Source organism: Bos javanicus, chromosome 14 (genome assembly GCF_032452875.1).
Source record: "Bos javanicus breed banteng chromosome 14, ARS-OSU_banteng_1.0, whole genome shotgun sequence".
Taxonomy (NCBI): domain Eukaryota; kingdom Metazoa; phylum Chordata; class Mammalia; order Artiodactyla; family Bovidae; genus Bos; species Bos javanicus.
This window is the reverse complement of record NC_083881.1, coordinates 73,201,690-73,218,169: the sequence shown is the minus strand read 5'-3', so window position 1 is coordinate 73,218,169 and position 16,480 is coordinate 73,201,690. Positions and strand designations below refer to the sequence as shown.

The window sequence follows — 16,480 nt, the reverse complement described above, 5'->3', positions numbered from 1 at the left end:
AAAGATAGTGTTTTGGTTTGTTCTAAATATTTCTGATTCCTTATTTTCTTTAGAAGTTAGAGATATAAATCTGTTTCTCAATAATTACTTGATATCAACAGAAAATGCCTTCTTTTAAAGAATTATGAGCAATTCACAAACTGCCAGAAACTTTTTGAAGTATAAAAAAGCACTCCTAAATTATGCATCTATGAATACTTTTTAATTAAACAAGTTAATGAATATTCCACAGGAGAGAGCTGGCTTGCACAGTCTGGAGTTAATCATCCACTCACACCTGATGGTTAATTTCTTTCTTTATTTTTCTTTGATTTTTGTAGATAAAGCTCATCATTTACCACATCCCCCATGAGTATATATTAGTTATCCCCTTTGCAGATGCTCCAAACTTACCTCATTTTGCTTATGGCGTATTAGCTGTTCATTCAGTTTTCTACAACAGTATGAATTTTATTGCACTGACTGATTTACTCAGAAGCTTAGAACACAAGTATATATTAATAGTCATAGAATCAGCACAATGATAGAACTGAGAGGATAGTATATAAAAGAAAACTTCACTTATTTTTGGAAAGATTTCAGAAATGTCCATTGTATTTAAATTTTCACTTGAGGGAATTGGTAACTTTGCCATTAACAATGTCTTTTTTATTTACAAAAAAAAAAAAAGATGAACTGCTTCTCTTAAAAAAAAACAAGCTTACTTACATTATTATCCACAACTACATGGCACAATTCTTTTATTTCTTTTGGACAGTCTGAAAATGTGCATCCATTTTGGTTAAAGGAACACAAAAGAGGAACCTCAGGTGTAAAAATGAAGGACAAAGCAAGCACATTCTGAAACAAAAGAAAAATTTTTGTTTCACTTTTGATTAAACCCAAACATTTTTAGTTAGCAATCTATCATCACTTAAATTATGAAATAACTACAGGAAAATATAGAGAACGGCAAGTATAATTTATAAGTGAAATAAATAGGATAGAAAAGAAAAAAAACACCTTTCTTAAATAATTTTCTGTATCCATTTACCACCATTTCCTAGTCATTTAGGTTAGTGATCAATCTCTCTAAATAATATGCATAGTTTTTTCACTGGATTATTAAGTTCAGATTGACAAGTAAAATTGCTTATGAACTAGTAGTGACTTTCTGAAGCACTGAATTGATAGAAATTCTAGGGTCTTCTTTGAACTGACTGGGAAAAAGTACCGTGATTGATTAGCCATGTTTGGCTTGTTAAAGAATAGGGATAATAGAATGCATGTCATAAATTTAGTTGCAGATAATAATTTATGTATCTCCTTCATGAAAAGCAATTATAAATAAAATAGTTGTTAATTTTTTCTGGATTATATTGAGTATATATATTGAATTATATTCAGTTTTACCAATGACAATTATGTTTTCTAGTAAATGAAGAATAAGGCTTGAAGTGAAGTCGCTTAGTCGTGTCTGACTCTTTGCAACCCCATGGACTGCAGCCTACCAGGCTCCTCCATCCATGGGATTTTTCCAGGCAAGAGTACTGGAGTGGGTTGTCATTTCCTTCTCCAGGGGATCTTCCCAACCCAGGTCTCCCGCATTGTAAGCAGACGCTTAACCATCTGAAAGATAAGGCTTAAAGATCTCAAAGAATTCATAATTTAATTTGGGTGGATTAGATATTAATGATAACTTTTTCTACATAAATTTTTGGACTAAGAATTTTAGATTTAGCTTTTTTGTATGTACTGTACTATAAAAGACTATAAGGAGATGGAAAAAAAGACTTCATTAATTTTTTTATCAAATTACATCATCACTGTCATTTGAAGATCTATTGCTAAATATGTCGGAGGTTTAAGTCATTTATTTAATCCAAGCTATTGAATTTTTAAAAAATTACTGACTATTTTCCTGGTGTTTAGTAAGAGTTACATAATGATTTACATAATGATGTGTTGGTAAATCCAAAAAGCTCTTGGAGTGGAGACTATGGCATGGGGTGGTAGAGAAGTGTGATTTGTTGTACTTGCCAATTTCCACGGTGTAAATATTTTCAAGCTACCACCATGCTCTCATTAAATGTGGAGCTTAGAAAGATATGTACACAGTTGACATGCTGAAAAGATGTCAAAATAGCTGGACTGAGTTGCCTTTGAAAAAATCATATACGTTTTATTTTCTAAAACAGATATATTCAGAAGTATTGCATAGAAACTCTTCAAATTTTGAACTCCATGGTACATTGCAAATGATTAGTCTTACTAAAGCTTTTTATATCTAACTTTGTAAGGATACATCTAATCCATTATATATATTTTATGCATATATGCCATGTGGATTATTGAACTTTTGTAGGAAAGCTTATCTGATATTCAATTGTTAAAGATTCTTATACTCTGAAAATTCAACAAAATGTTTCCAAATTGGATAAAACATGTTTATGAATCATAAAAAATTTGCAAGGAAGTACATATCACAGGCAAATAATGAGCCAAATGTCTCAGCAAATCTTTTGATATTTCTTTAGTCATTCTTCTTCTGTAGCTCTAAATAAAATGAAATAAAAGTATTTCTAAACTAATTAATGTAGTGCCAACCTATTTATATATGTTTGTGTGTGTCTGTCTGTGAGACTAGGAAATAAAAGGAATAAATACCAATCAATGTTCCACTGTTTGTCCTTACCTAGGATTCATATTTTTATTTTTCCTTCAATCTTAAACCCACTCTCCAATCTCTGATAATAGCAATGACATATTATATCTGAGGCTGTAAATAAGAGCCCTTCTGTAGTAATGCTAAGTCCTATTTTTAGGCAAATATTGAATGATAATGATTACTACTGAGTGGTCAGTGGATGAGCTAAGTTGTGGTCACTTTTCATTTGGCTTGAAGTTCTAATTTACCATTTTGAGCCAATGGTAGCATAGTCTGAATCTATACGTACCTTCATAGCTCCTTCTCGCAGGAGAAAAAGGGAAACAGAGGGCACCACTGGAGTACCTGGCGTATGGTACTACATTTATGAAAACACACTTTTTAATTCATTTGGCTGTGCTGGGTCTTGGTTGCGGCACACGGGATCTTAGATCTTTGTTGCAGCGTGTGGGATCTTTAGTTGTGGCGGCGAACTTCTGGTCGCAGCATGTGAACCCTTAGTTGCGGCATGTGGGACTAGCTCCCTGACCAGAGATCAAACCTGGACCCCTGCATTGGGAGCATGGTGTCCTAGCCACTGGACCACCAGGTTAGTCCCCCTAGTCAAATAAAAAATATTGATTGAATGGGACAGGAAAATTGTGAGATCTTAAACTGTCATCTACTTTTGGATAGGCTATTAAATTCAAAGCTACTTTTGCATGAAGCCTTCCCTGGTTGCTCCAGAAGGACATCTTATTGTAAATTTTCATTGTCTTTCATTTTTAATCATATGCCATTTACCAATATTATCCTTGGCACTCAAGTTATGTAGTAATAATTACCTGAGATAATATTGGAATAATCAAAAGTCAGAGTTCAAAAATAATTAGTAGCCAACTGAAAATGTAAAATTAAAAGTGTTTGGCATTGATTTTGTTAAACATTCCCTGAGCCATCCAGGGATTCCCTGGTGCCTCAGATGGTAAAGCGTCTACCCGCAACGCGGGAGACCCCGGTTTGATCTCTGGGTTGGGAAGATCCCCTGGAGAAGGAAATGGCAACCCATTCCAGTACTCTTGCCTAGAAAATTCCATGGATGGAGGAGCCTGGTGGGCTACAGTCCATGGGGTCACAAAGAGTTGGACATGACTGAGTGATTTCACTTTGTTAAAACATTAGGCCACTGTTGATCTTCCCAATGTTCAACAAAGCCAATAGTGAAAATCTCTAAGAATTCTCTCTGATTCAGCTCTGTTCCTCTTACAGAAGAAGCTACCCAGCCCTGCCTGAATCCAAAGTGTTCTTTAGTCCTGGATTGCAGTGGATTGACCTTTTCCGACTATACTGGAGTCTCCATGCTTGTTGAGGTATTTGTGCAGCTTGTGTTTGGACTGATTCTTTCCCTTCTCTTTAGGAACAGTGTTTTTACGGACTCTTTCTCACCTCTGAGGTCGTGACCCTGCTCATCTCACCCATTCTCCCCAAAAGACATAGACTTTGTGCCTCCCGCTACAGTAGATTTCTTTTCAGGAGATTTCATGAAGTTTCTAGCTATGCATGTATCAGGAGGATGTAAGAGGAGTAGAGTAGGTATTCACGTGGTGCATGAGTTTTTACATTTTCAGTTAACTACTAATTATTTTTGAACTCTGACTTTTGATTATCCCAATATTATCTGAGAATATGTATTTGAGATGTAGGGGGCATAGTACATGCTGGGCAGTCAACTCCTAGGCTTCCAGAAAGAAGGAGAAAAGCCCCTTCCATGAGCAAGTGCCCTGAAGTTGGCAAGATATGGTCTTTCATATCATGGATGGGTACAGTCTGACCTGAAACCATTCCTGGCCTGAATTATTGAGAAACCACCTCACAGGCAGGGACAGGTGGAGCTTTGGAAGCTCAGAGGAGAGCACAGCAACAGGTGTGTGGAAGGCAAAGTAGAGAGATTTCAGCACAAAAATCGGCACTGACCAACGTTTCCCAGCCTGAGATGCTTGACTGCACGGCTGCCCACCATGGCGAGGGGGGCTGGGTGCTGAGGTGCGGGGTTCAGGGGTCTGACCCCTGGGAGAGGACTGGGATTGACTGTCCTGAAGACACTCAGAGGGGGCTCATACGACACAGCTGAGGGAAAAGCCTGGGACTGCCAGAGGGGCGACAGGTCACTGACTGCCAGAGGCGACAGTCCACCTCTGCATGCTCACAGATGTTAGGACACGTGAGTGTCCTTTGTGAGTGCCTGCGGTGGGGCTGGCTGCAGCTGCTGTCTGCAACCCCAGAGGGGTTTTGGCTGGCTGCTAGCAAGGCCAACGTGAGTGCCAGAGGCAGGACAAGTCACGGCTCTGGTCTGCAGCCTCAGAGGTGGACACGCTGGCCAGCCACTGGAAAGGTTGGCATGAGTGCCAGAGGCAGAACTAGTCACGGCTCTGGTCTGCAGTCTCAGAGGCAGGCATGCTGGCCAGCTGCCGTTAAGGCCAGTGGGAGTGCCACAGGCAGGGGATGAGTAGCACCGCAGGCCCAACCCCAGGGGTCACAGGTGCAGGAAGCTGCGAGCAGGCACAAGTCATAGCCCACACTTCCTGGAGCTCGTGAACCTTGACATTGCCGAGGTTCCCATGACCTCGGGCCAGTTCCCCTGGGAGAGTGCTTGACCTGCCTCAGGCTGCAGCAACTCCGAAGGCCTTTACCGCCCCAGGCCCTCCTCGCACGTTCCACTTTGGCCTGCCATATCCCTCCCTCTTCCCAGCCCAGCTGAGTAAGTGAGTCCGATACGCCTCTGCGTCTGCCCCATCTTGTCTGGGTGGGAAACAGACACCAGAGCGTAGCCTACAGAGGCAGGGCAAAACCAATGTGTGAGCCACAGAGGCTGTGTGACCAAAGAGGAAGTGAATTTCCTCCTGCAGCCACAGGAGCAGCAGATTAAATCCCCACAATTGGCTTGAAGGTGTGGCGTTTGGGGACAGTTGTGGAATTTGGAAGCAAGTACAAGTTGGAGTGTGGACAGATTTGAGTCTGAGCTGACCCCACAGTGCCCACAGCAGGTCTGGAGACCTTCCTAGAAATACTGGAGGTCTTTTTGATGAGGCACATTAGCTGGAACTCACTGTGTGGCAGGAAAACTGAGAACTGAGGCCACAGGAAAATAGTCTTCTTACCACCCCTCTCTCTCTTTTTTCATTTTGTTCTGTTGTTCTTTTTTTATTAGTACTTTAATACTTATTTATTACTTAATTTTTCCTTTTGTAAAGCTTTTATTTTTAAGTAAGTTTATTTTATTTTTTCCTATTTCTACACTAGTATTTTGTTCTGTTGTACTTTTTTCATGTTTTGGTTCTGAATTTTTTCTAGACTAGTTTATTGTGTGTGTTATTTATGGGTTTGCTTATTGGTTTGGTTGCTCTCTTCCTTTGTGGTTCCACTTTTTAAATTTTTATTTTAGTTTTTTGTCTTATTTTCTTTTTTTTGAGTATGAGTGTATGAGTCTCAATGTATGTTCTTGTCTGTTCAGTGTTACTTTTATCATTTGTCTTGGGGATTTGTCTGTCCGTTCATTTTTTGTTTGCATGTTTGTTTGATTTTTTTTTCTATTTATTTCCTTTTCTCTTCCATGCTGTGTGGCTTGTGGAGTCTTGTTGCTTCAGCCAGGGGTTGATTTTGAACCTCTGAGGTAGAAGGTCCAAGTTCAGGATGCTGAATCACCAAAGATCTCCTGACGCTGTGAAATATTAATTGGCAAGAACTCTCCCAAAGGCCTCCATCTCAGTGCTAAGACCTGGCTCCACCTAAAAGCCAGCAAACTCCAGTACTGGATACCTCATGCCAAACAATTAGCAAAACAGTAACACAAACCTACCCATTAATAGACAGGCTTCCCAAAGCCATACCATGCTCACAAACACCCAAACACACCATTGGATATGACAGTGCCTTTCAGAGGAACAAGATCCAGCTCTGCTCACCAGAACAGAGGCATCTGGCCTCTTACCAGGAAGCCCCCACAAGGGACTGGTCAGAACCCACCCACTGGGGGCAGACTTCAAAATTAAGAGGAACTTAGGCCTTACAGCCTTCAGAAAAGAGACCCCAAACACAATAAATGAAGTGGAAAAAAAACAAAACAAAAACAGAGAAACATGCATCAGATGAAGGAACATGGTAAAAACTCACAACACCAAACACATGAAGATGAAATAGGGTTTCAACTAGAATTCAGAGGAATGATAGTAAAGATGAACCAAAATCTTGGCAATAAAATGGAGGCATAGATAAGTAGAATGGAGGGATGGATTGAGAAGATACATGAAGAGTTTAACAAGGACATGGAGGATATAAAGAATAGAATATCAGCAATGAACAATACAATAAGAGAAATAAAAACACAGTAAAGGAAACCAATAGCATAATAACTGAGGCAGAAGAACGTTTAAATGAACTGGAAGAGAGCATAGTAGAAGCAGAGCAGCATAAAGGAAAAAAAGGAAAAGAAATGAGGACAGTCTCAGAGACATCTGGGACAATATTAAGCACACCAACATTCAAATTAGAGGGATTCCAGAAGAAGAAGAGAAAAAGAAAGTGTATGAGAAAGTACTGAAGTATAGTCAAAACTTTCTCTAACATTAGAAAGGAAATAGTCACCCAAGTCCAGGAAGCACAGAGAGTCCTACACAGGATAAACACAAAGAAAAACATGCCAAGATACATATTAATCAAACTAACAAAAATTAAACACAAAGAAAGAAGAAGCAAGGGAAAAGCAACAAATAACATACATGGGAATTCCCATAAGAGTAACAGCTGACCTTTCAGCAGTAACTCTGCAGGCTAAGAGGGAGTGGCAGAATATACTTACAGTGATAAAAGGGAAAATATGAGACCAAGATTACTCTATACAGAAAAAATCTCATTCATATTTAACAGAGAAATCAAAGGCTTTACAGACAAGCAGAAGTTAAGAGAACTCAGCAACACCAAACCACCTTTATTTACAACAAATGTTAAAGGAACTTCTCTAGACAGGAAACACAAAAGAAAAGGCCTACAAAAACAAACCCAAAACAATAAAGTAAATTGCAATAGGATCATACATATCAATAATTACCTTAAATGTAAACGGATTAAATGCTTGAATCAAAAGACACAGACTAGCTGAATGGATACAAAAGCAAAACCCCCTACATATGTTGTCTATAAGTGACCCACTTCCCACATAGGGACACAAACAGACTGAAAGTGAGAGGCTGGAAAAAGATTTTCCATGCAGATGGAAATTAAAAAAAAAAATAAAGACTTTAACAACAGACAAGGAAGAATCTTAGATTGATCAACAGATCAATCCAAGAAGATGATATAATAATTATAAATATATACGCACCCAACATAAGAGCACTCCAATGCATAAGGCAAATGCTAACAGACATAAAAGGGGAAATCAACAGTAACACAAAAATAGTGGAGACTTTAACACTTCACTCACGCCAACGGACAGGTCATCCAGACAGAAAATTGAATAAGGAAACACAAGCCTTAAATGACATTTTGGACCAGAAGGTCCTAATTGATATCTAAAGGACATTTTATGCAAAAGTAGTAGAATTCACTTTTTTTCTCAAGTGCACATGAAACATTCTCCAGGATAGATCAAATCTTGGGTCACAAATCAACCCTTCATAAATTTAAGAAAATTGAAATTGCATCAAGCATTTTTTTTCTTACCATAATGATATAAGATTAGATATCAATTACAGGAAAAGACTGTAAAAAACAAAAACCACTTGGAGACTAAGCAATATACTTCTAAATAACCAAGAGATTACTGAAGAAATCCAAGAGGAAATCCAAAAGTACCTAGAAACAACAAAATCACAACAACTCAAAACATATGGGATGCAGTACGAGCAGTGTTAACAGGAAAATTTATGGAATACAAGCTTAACTCAGGAAATGAGAAAAATATCAAGTAAACAACCTAACCTTACACCCAAGGCAACTAGAAAAAGAAAGAAGGGAAAAAGAAAACCACCAAAGGTAGTGAAGGAAAGAAATTATGAAGATCAGTGTACAGTGTTTTAATCACTCAGTCATGTGACTGACTCTTTGTGAGTCAATGTCCAACTCTTTGTGATGCCATGGACTATAGCTCTCCAGGCTCCTCTGTCCATGAAATTCTCCAGGCAAGAATACCAGAGTGGGTTGCCATTCCCTTCTCCAGGGGATTTTCCCAAACCAGGGATTGAACCTGGGACTCCTGCACTGCAGGCAGATTCTTTACCATCTTTTTATTTACTTCTGCTCAGATGAAGATCAGAGCAGAAGTAAATTTAAAATTAAAAAAATGAAGGAAACATTGCCAAATATTAATAAAAACAGAAGCTGCTTCTTTGAGAAGATAAACGAACTTGACAAACCATTAGCCAGACTCATCAAGAAAAAAAAGGGAGAAAATTCAAAACAAGAAAATTAGAAATGAAGAAGTTGTAACAGACAACACAAAAATAGAAAGGATCAAAAGAGAGTATTATGAGCAATTATATGTCAATAAAATGGACAACCTGGAAGAAATGGGCAAATTCTTGGAAAAGTACAACCTTCCAAGACTGAAACAGGAAGAAAAAGAAAATAAGAGCAGACCAATCACAAGCACTGAAATTAAAACTGTGATCAAAAATCTTCCAACAAACAACAGCCTAGGGCCAGATGGCTTAAAAGGCAAAAAGTAGCAAACTTTTAGAGAAGAGCTAACACCTATCCTGCTCAAACTCTTTCAGAAAATTGCAGAGGGAGGAAAATGATGAAAATAGATGCAAAATTCCTCACAGTAATATTAGCAACAACACATTAAAACTGGCATAGAAGGAACCTACCTCAACATAATAAAGGCCATATACATCAAACACAGCAAGCATTATTCTCAATTGTGAAAAAATGAGATCATTTTCTCTATGATCAGGAAAAAGACCAGGGTGCCCACTCTTGCCGTTATTATTTTGTATAGTTCTGAAAGCGCTAGCCATGGTGCTCAAAGAAGGAAAAAAAAATAAAAAGAATCCAGATTGGAAAACAAGTAAAACTCTCAATGATTGCAGATGACATGATGCTATAGCATCTAAACCCTAAAGATGCTACCCTAAAATTATTAGAACTAACCAATGAATTTAGTAATTTCCCAGGATACAAAATTAAAACACAGAAATCTTTTGTATTCCTATGCAATAATAATCAAAAATTGAAAAGAGAAATTAAGGAATCAATGCCATTCACCATTGCAACAGAAAGAATAAAATATCTAGGAATAAACCTACCTAAGGAGACAAAACACCTGTATTCAGAAAACTATAAGATACTCATGAAAGAAATCAAAGATGTTAAAAACAGATGGAGGGATAACCATGTTCTAGGATTGGAAGAATCAATATTGTGAAAATGAGTATACTACCCAAGGCAGTCTACAGATTCAATGCAATCCCCATCACATTCAGCTCAGTTCAGTTCAGTTGCTCTAGTCATGTCCAACTCTTGGCGACCCCATGGAATGCAGCACACCAGGCTTCCCTGTCCATCACCAACACACAGAGCTTACTCAAACTCATGTCCATCGACTTGGTGATGCCATCCGACCATTTTATCCTCTGTTGTTCCCATCTTCTTCCACCTTCAATCTTTCCCAGCATGAGGTTCTTTTCAAATGAGTCAGTTCTTCTCATCAGGTGGCCAAAGTATTGGAGTTTCAGCTTCAGCATCAGTTCTTCTAATGAATATTCAGCACTGATTTAATGGCATTTTCCACAAAACTAGAGCAAATAATTTTACTGTTTGTATGGAAACATGATGACCCCAAATAGCCAAAGCAATCTTGAGAAAGAAAAATGGAGTTGGAGAAATCAATCTTCCTGATGTTTGACTATTCTACAAAGCTACGGTAATCAAGACAGTACAGTACTGGCACAAAAACAAAAACATGTGTCAAAGGAACAAGATAGAAAGTCCTGAGATAAACCTACATGCCTATGGACACCTTCTCTTTGACAAGGAGGCAAAAATATACAATGGATAAATGATAATTTTGTCAGTAAGTGGTGCTGGGAAAACGGGACAGTTACATTCAAAAGAACGAAATTTGAACACTTCTCAACACCATACATGAAAATAAACTAAAAATGTATTAAAGACCTAAATACAAGGCTAGAAACTGTAAAATTCGGAGGAAAACATAGATACAACACTCTGATATAAATTGCAGCAAGATCCTCTTTTACCCACTTCCTAGAGTGATGGAAATAAAAAAAAAAAAGTAAACAATGGGACCTAATTAAACTTATAAGCTTTTGCACAGCAAAGGAAACTAAATAAGATGAAAAGAAAACCCTTAGAATGGGAAAAAGTAATAGCAAATTAAGCAACTGATAAAGGATTAATTTCCAAAATGTACCATCAGCTCATGGAACTCAGTATCAGGAAAACAAAAACCCCAATCAGTCAAACAAACAACAACAACAACAACAAAAAAACCGGGCAGAAGACCTAAAGAGAGATCTCTCCAAAGAAGACATACAGATGGCCAACAAACACAGGAAAAGATGCTCACCATCATACATTATTAAAGAAATGCACATCAAAACTACATTGAGATACCACCTCAGACTGGTCAGAGTGACCATCATCTAAAAATCTACAAGCAATAAATGCTGGCAAGGATGTGGAGAAAAGACAACCCTCTTGCACTGTTGATAGAAATGTAAATTGATAGAACCACTCTAAAATAGTATGGAGATTCCTTAACAAAAACACACACAAAAAACTAGAAGTAAAACTACCATATGACCCAGCACTCCCACTACTGGGCATATGCCCTGAGAAAATCATAATTCAAAAAGATACATATTTACCCCAGTGTTCACTTCAGCACTGTTTACAATAGCCAGGACATGGAAGCAACCTAGATGTCCATCAACAGATGAATGGATAAAGAAATTGTGGTACACATGTTCAATGGAATATTACTCAGCCATAAAAAGGAACACATTTGAGTCAGTTGAACTCAGGTGGATGAACCTAGAGCCATTATACAGAGTGAAATAAGTCAAAAAGGGGAAAACAAATATATATTAATGCATATATATGGAATCTAGAAAATGGTGCTGATGAACCTATTTGCAAGGCAGCAATGAGACATAGATATAGAGAATGAATTTGTAGACATAGCAGAGGAAGGAGAAGTTGGGATGAATTGAGAGAGTAACTTTTAAATATTTACTCTACTAGTGTAAAATAGGTAACTAGTAGGAAGTTATATAATACAGGGAGCTCAACCTGGTGCTCTTGGATGACCTAGTTTGGATGAGATGGGAATGGGAGGGAGGCTTAGGAGGGAGGGAATATATGAATACTTATAGCTGATACATGATGTTGCACAGCAGAAACAAACATGACTAAATTTAAAGCAGTTATCCTCCAATTAAAAAAAAATAATAAAAAAATAAGGAAAGAAGGAGAAAAGTCCCTTCCCTGGGCAAATGGCAGGATGTGGTCTCTCATAACATAGATGAGACCTGAAACCCTTCCTGGTCTCTGAAATAATGCCCAGTGCAGTAAGGCACTTTGCTCCATTCTGTATTGGGTCCCTACAATCCTGGTTGCAAAAAATAAAACAGTTTTATCTCTTTAAAACTGAAGTCTTCATTTTTCAGATGGAACACTTAATTTTGCCAATTCGAGGGAAACTCAGAAACTTCTGGGCTTCCCTGGTGGCTCAGATGGTAAAGAATCAGCCTGCAATGTGGGAGACCCTGGTTTGAGTCCTGTGTTGGGAAGATCCCCTGGAGGAGGGCATGGCAACCCACTCCAGTATTCTTTCCTGGAGAATCTCCATGGACAGAGGAGCCTGGCGGGCTACCATCCATGAAGTCGCAAAGAGTCAGACACGACTGACTAAGGATGTGCACACACAGACACCTCCATAATTGTTTCCTTTTTATTTTTTTAATTCAAAGTCAATAAGGAATGTACTCCCTTTCTTATTTCCACTTATTCTCTCCCCCAATACCCCAAATATGCAGCAGCATCTTGAGGATTAGCCCATGTCTGTTACTCAGCTTCCCTCAGCCGCCCATTAGCTTCTGCTGTGTGGAACTTGATTCTCCTCACCTCGGCTGTTTCCTCCCCAGTGGTTCTCTTACTCTGGGCTCAAACAGTCTCCTGCTGTGTGAGACTTTGTATTCTGTCAAAAACTTAATCATAGCCTTTGATAATTTCTGGGGCTCTTTCCCTACCTATTTCCCTCCTTTCCATTATTCTTGCTCATCAGTGTACCCACTTGATCCTTCCTGAATGCCAATTCTGTCTTCTCAGCTCTGTGAAGTGGCTGCATTTTGCATGGGTCCCCTATCATGTAGTGGCCCACAAACTGCAGCAGAAAGCTGAGATGATCTGAGAGCTGGCCTCTTTTGTTTTCTTTCTCTCAGAGAACTCAATCCCTTGCTGCCTGTCCCCATTGCTGGAAAGCAGTTTATATATTTTGTCCAGTTGTCTACTTACTTAGGGAGGATAGGATAGTCTTTATATTGGTTACTCAGCATGGCCAGAAGTCAAAATTGAACATTGACTTTTAAAGAATTAAGACCAGGGCAGTCTTTAGAAGAACTTTTGTAGATTTTGATTATTTCCTCATGGTGTTGCATAACTATGTCTCCACTCATATTTTAAATTTGAAATGTCCAAACTTTGAAACTCAAAATAGTGCAAAGGTCAGCTTTAGTCTGGCTTTCCTGTGAAGATAGACTGGGGCTATGTGAAGGGAAGGACCTTAAATATGTGACAGTTAGAATATAGTCTCAGATCTAGCACACTTACTGGGAGGTGTTAAGGAAATTGTCTAACCTGTCTGGATCTCAGTTTATTCATTTTGTGAAAATGAGGGAATGACTTTGTTTCATATTTTAAAAAAATTATGCAAAAGAACTGGGTTGACGTTTCCTAGGCCTTAAATCCAGTGGCTATTTTTGGTAAGTTATCCTTTTCCTCATGTAATATGCTTTCATATTCTTGTTGCTCACTACAAAAACTTCTCATAATTTGACATACAGTTCAACTTTGGTTCTTTTCTTGCATCTAAATCTAGACTGGAAACAGATAGTCCCTCATCACTGGAGGGCTTCTATGTTCCACACTTTTACTTACTGTGTTGCCAAGGTCTGGAAGAGCACTGTTAAACCAGTTTTTATAAGGATCACATGGGGAGCTTATTTAAGATGTAGTCTTCTGATGGTAACCTATAGTGATCATTTTGAAAAGTATTTGTTGTTTTTTCCAGTTGCTAAGTCATGTCCAACTCTTTGCAACCGTGTGGACTGCAGTAGACCAGACTCCTCTGCCTTCCTCTATCGCCCAAAGTTTGTTCAAATTCATATCCATTGAGTTGGTGATGCTATGAAACCATCCCATCCTCTGTCATACCCTTTTCCTCTTGCCTTTAATCTTTTCCTTCATCAGAGTCTTTTCCAATGAGTCAGCTCTTCACATCAGGTGGCTAAAGTATTGGAGCTTCAACAAAAATCCTTCCAGTGAATATTCAGTGTTGATTTCTGTAGGATTGACTGATTTGATCACCTTGCTGTCCAAGGGACTCTCAATAGTCTTTGAAAATATCACAATTCAAAAGCATCAGTTCTTTGGTTCTCAGCCTTCTTTATGGTCCAACTCTCACATCTTTACTTGACTTCTGGAAAAACCATACCTTTGGCTATCCAGACCTTTGCTGGCAAAGTGATGTCTCTGCTTTGAATACCTCATGTAGATTTGTCATAAATTTCCTTCCAAGGAGCAAGTGTCTTTTAATTTCATGGCTACAGTCACCATCTATAGGGATTTTGGAATCCAAGAAAAAATGCCATTGCTTCTACTTTTTCCCCTTCTATTTGCCATGAAGTGATTAGACCAGATGTCATGATCTTAGTTTTTTAAATGCTGAATTTCAAGCCATGTAGATCTGTACATGACTACTGGAAAGACCATAGCTTTGACTATATGGACCTCTAGTCTTTCCCATTCTATTGTTTTTCTCTCTTTCCATTGTTCATTGAAAAAAGCCTTCTTCTCTCTTCTTGGTATTCTCTGGAATAGCATTCAGTTGGTTATATCTTTCCCTTTCTCCCTTGCTTTTCACTTCTTTTTCTTCAGCTATCTGTAAAGCCTCCTCAGACACCCACTTTGCTTTCTTGCAATTCTTTTTCTTTGGGATGGGTTTGGTCATTACTTCCTGTACAATGTTATGGACCTTTGTCCATATTTCTTCAGGTACTCTGTCTATCATATCTAATCCCTTGAATGTATTCATTACCTCCACTGTATAGTCGTAAGGGATTTGGTTTAGATCATTCCTGAGTGGCCTGTAGGTTTCCTCCATTTTCTTTAGTTTAAGCCTGAATTTTGCTATAAGGAGCTGATGACCTAAGCCACAGTCTTGTTTTTTTCTGACTCTGTAGTTTCTCCATCTTCAGCTTCAAAGAATGTAATCAATCTGATTTTAGTATTGACCATTTGGTGATGTCCACGTGTAGAGTTATCTATGACCAATATGTTCTGTCGGCAAAATTCTGTTAGCCTTTCCCTGCTTCAACTTGTACTCCAAGGCCAAACTTGCTATCTCTTGACACCCTGCTTTTGCATTTCAATCCCCTATGATGAAAACGACATCTTTTTTTGGTGTTAGTTCTAGAAGATCTTGTAGGTCTTCGTAGAATCAGTCAGCTCCAGCTTCTTCAGCATTGGTGGTTGGGCACAGACTTGGATTATTGTGATGTTGAATGGTTTGCTTTGGAAACAAACTGAGATCATTCTATCATTTTTGAGATTGCACCCAAGTACTGCATTTCAAACTCTTTTATTGATTATGAGGGGTACTTCATTTCTTCTATGGGAATCTTGCCAACAGTAGTAGATATATTGGTCATCTGAATTAAATTCACCCATTCCCGTCCATTTTAGTTCACTGGTTCCTAAGATATCAGTGTTCATTCTTGTCATTTCCTGCTTGACCATGTCCAGTTTACCTTGATTCATGGACCTAACATTCCCGTTTCCTGTGGAGTATTGTCCTTTATAGCATCGGATTTTGTTTTCACTACCAGGCACACCCACAGCTCAGTGTCGTTTCTGCTTTTGCCCTTCTTGTATTTCTTTTTCTTTGGGATTGTTTTGGTCATGCCTTCTGTACAATGTAACGAGCTTCCATCCATAGTTCTTCAGGCATTCCATCTACCAGATCTTATCCCTTGAATCTATTAGTCACTTCCTCTATATAACAGTAAGGAATTTGACTTAGGTCATTCCTGAATGGCCTAGCGATTTTCCCTACTTTTTTTCAATTTAAGCCTGAATTTTGCAATAAGGAGCTCATGATCTGAGCCACAGTCGCCTCAACTGCCGGTCTTGTTTTTGCTTACTATACAGAGCTTCTCCAACTTGGACTGCAAAGAACATAATCAATCTTATTTCAGTATCGACCATCTGGTGATGTCCATATGTAGAGTCGTTTCTTTAGTTTTTGGAAAAGGGTGTTTGCTATGACCAGAGTGTTCTCTTAATAAAACTCTGTTAGCCTTTGCCCTACTTCATTTTGTACTCCAAGGCCAAACTTGCCTGTTATTCCAAGTATATCTTGTCTTCCTACTTTTGCATTCCAATCCCCTATGGTGAAAAGGATATCGTGTGTGTGTGTGTGTGTGTGTGTGTGTGTTAGTCTTGAAGGTATTGTAGATCTTCATAGAACCAGCCAACTTCAGCTTCTTTAGCGTCAGTGGTTGGGATATAGACTTGGATTACTGTAATGTTGCATGGTTTGCCTTGGAAATGAAC

The 16,480-nt window shown here is 38.5% G+C and overlaps 1 protein-coding gene across 2 annotated transcripts in view; it reads left to right on the top strand.

The window, feature by feature from the left end:
* SLC26A7 (solute carrier family 26 member 7) overlaps nucleotides 1–16,480 on the top strand; it is a 180,511-nt gene that overhangs the window by 154,797 nt on the left and 9,234 nt on the right. For both annotated transcript variants that reach the window (XM_061439400.1, XM_061439399.1), the window contains exon 16: nucleotides 3,896–3,996. In XM_061439400.1, coding sequence (XP_061295384.1) covers nucleotides 3,896–3,996 — 101 coding nt within the window. The remainder of the gene's footprint in view (nucleotides 1–3,895; nucleotides 3,997–16,480) is intronic.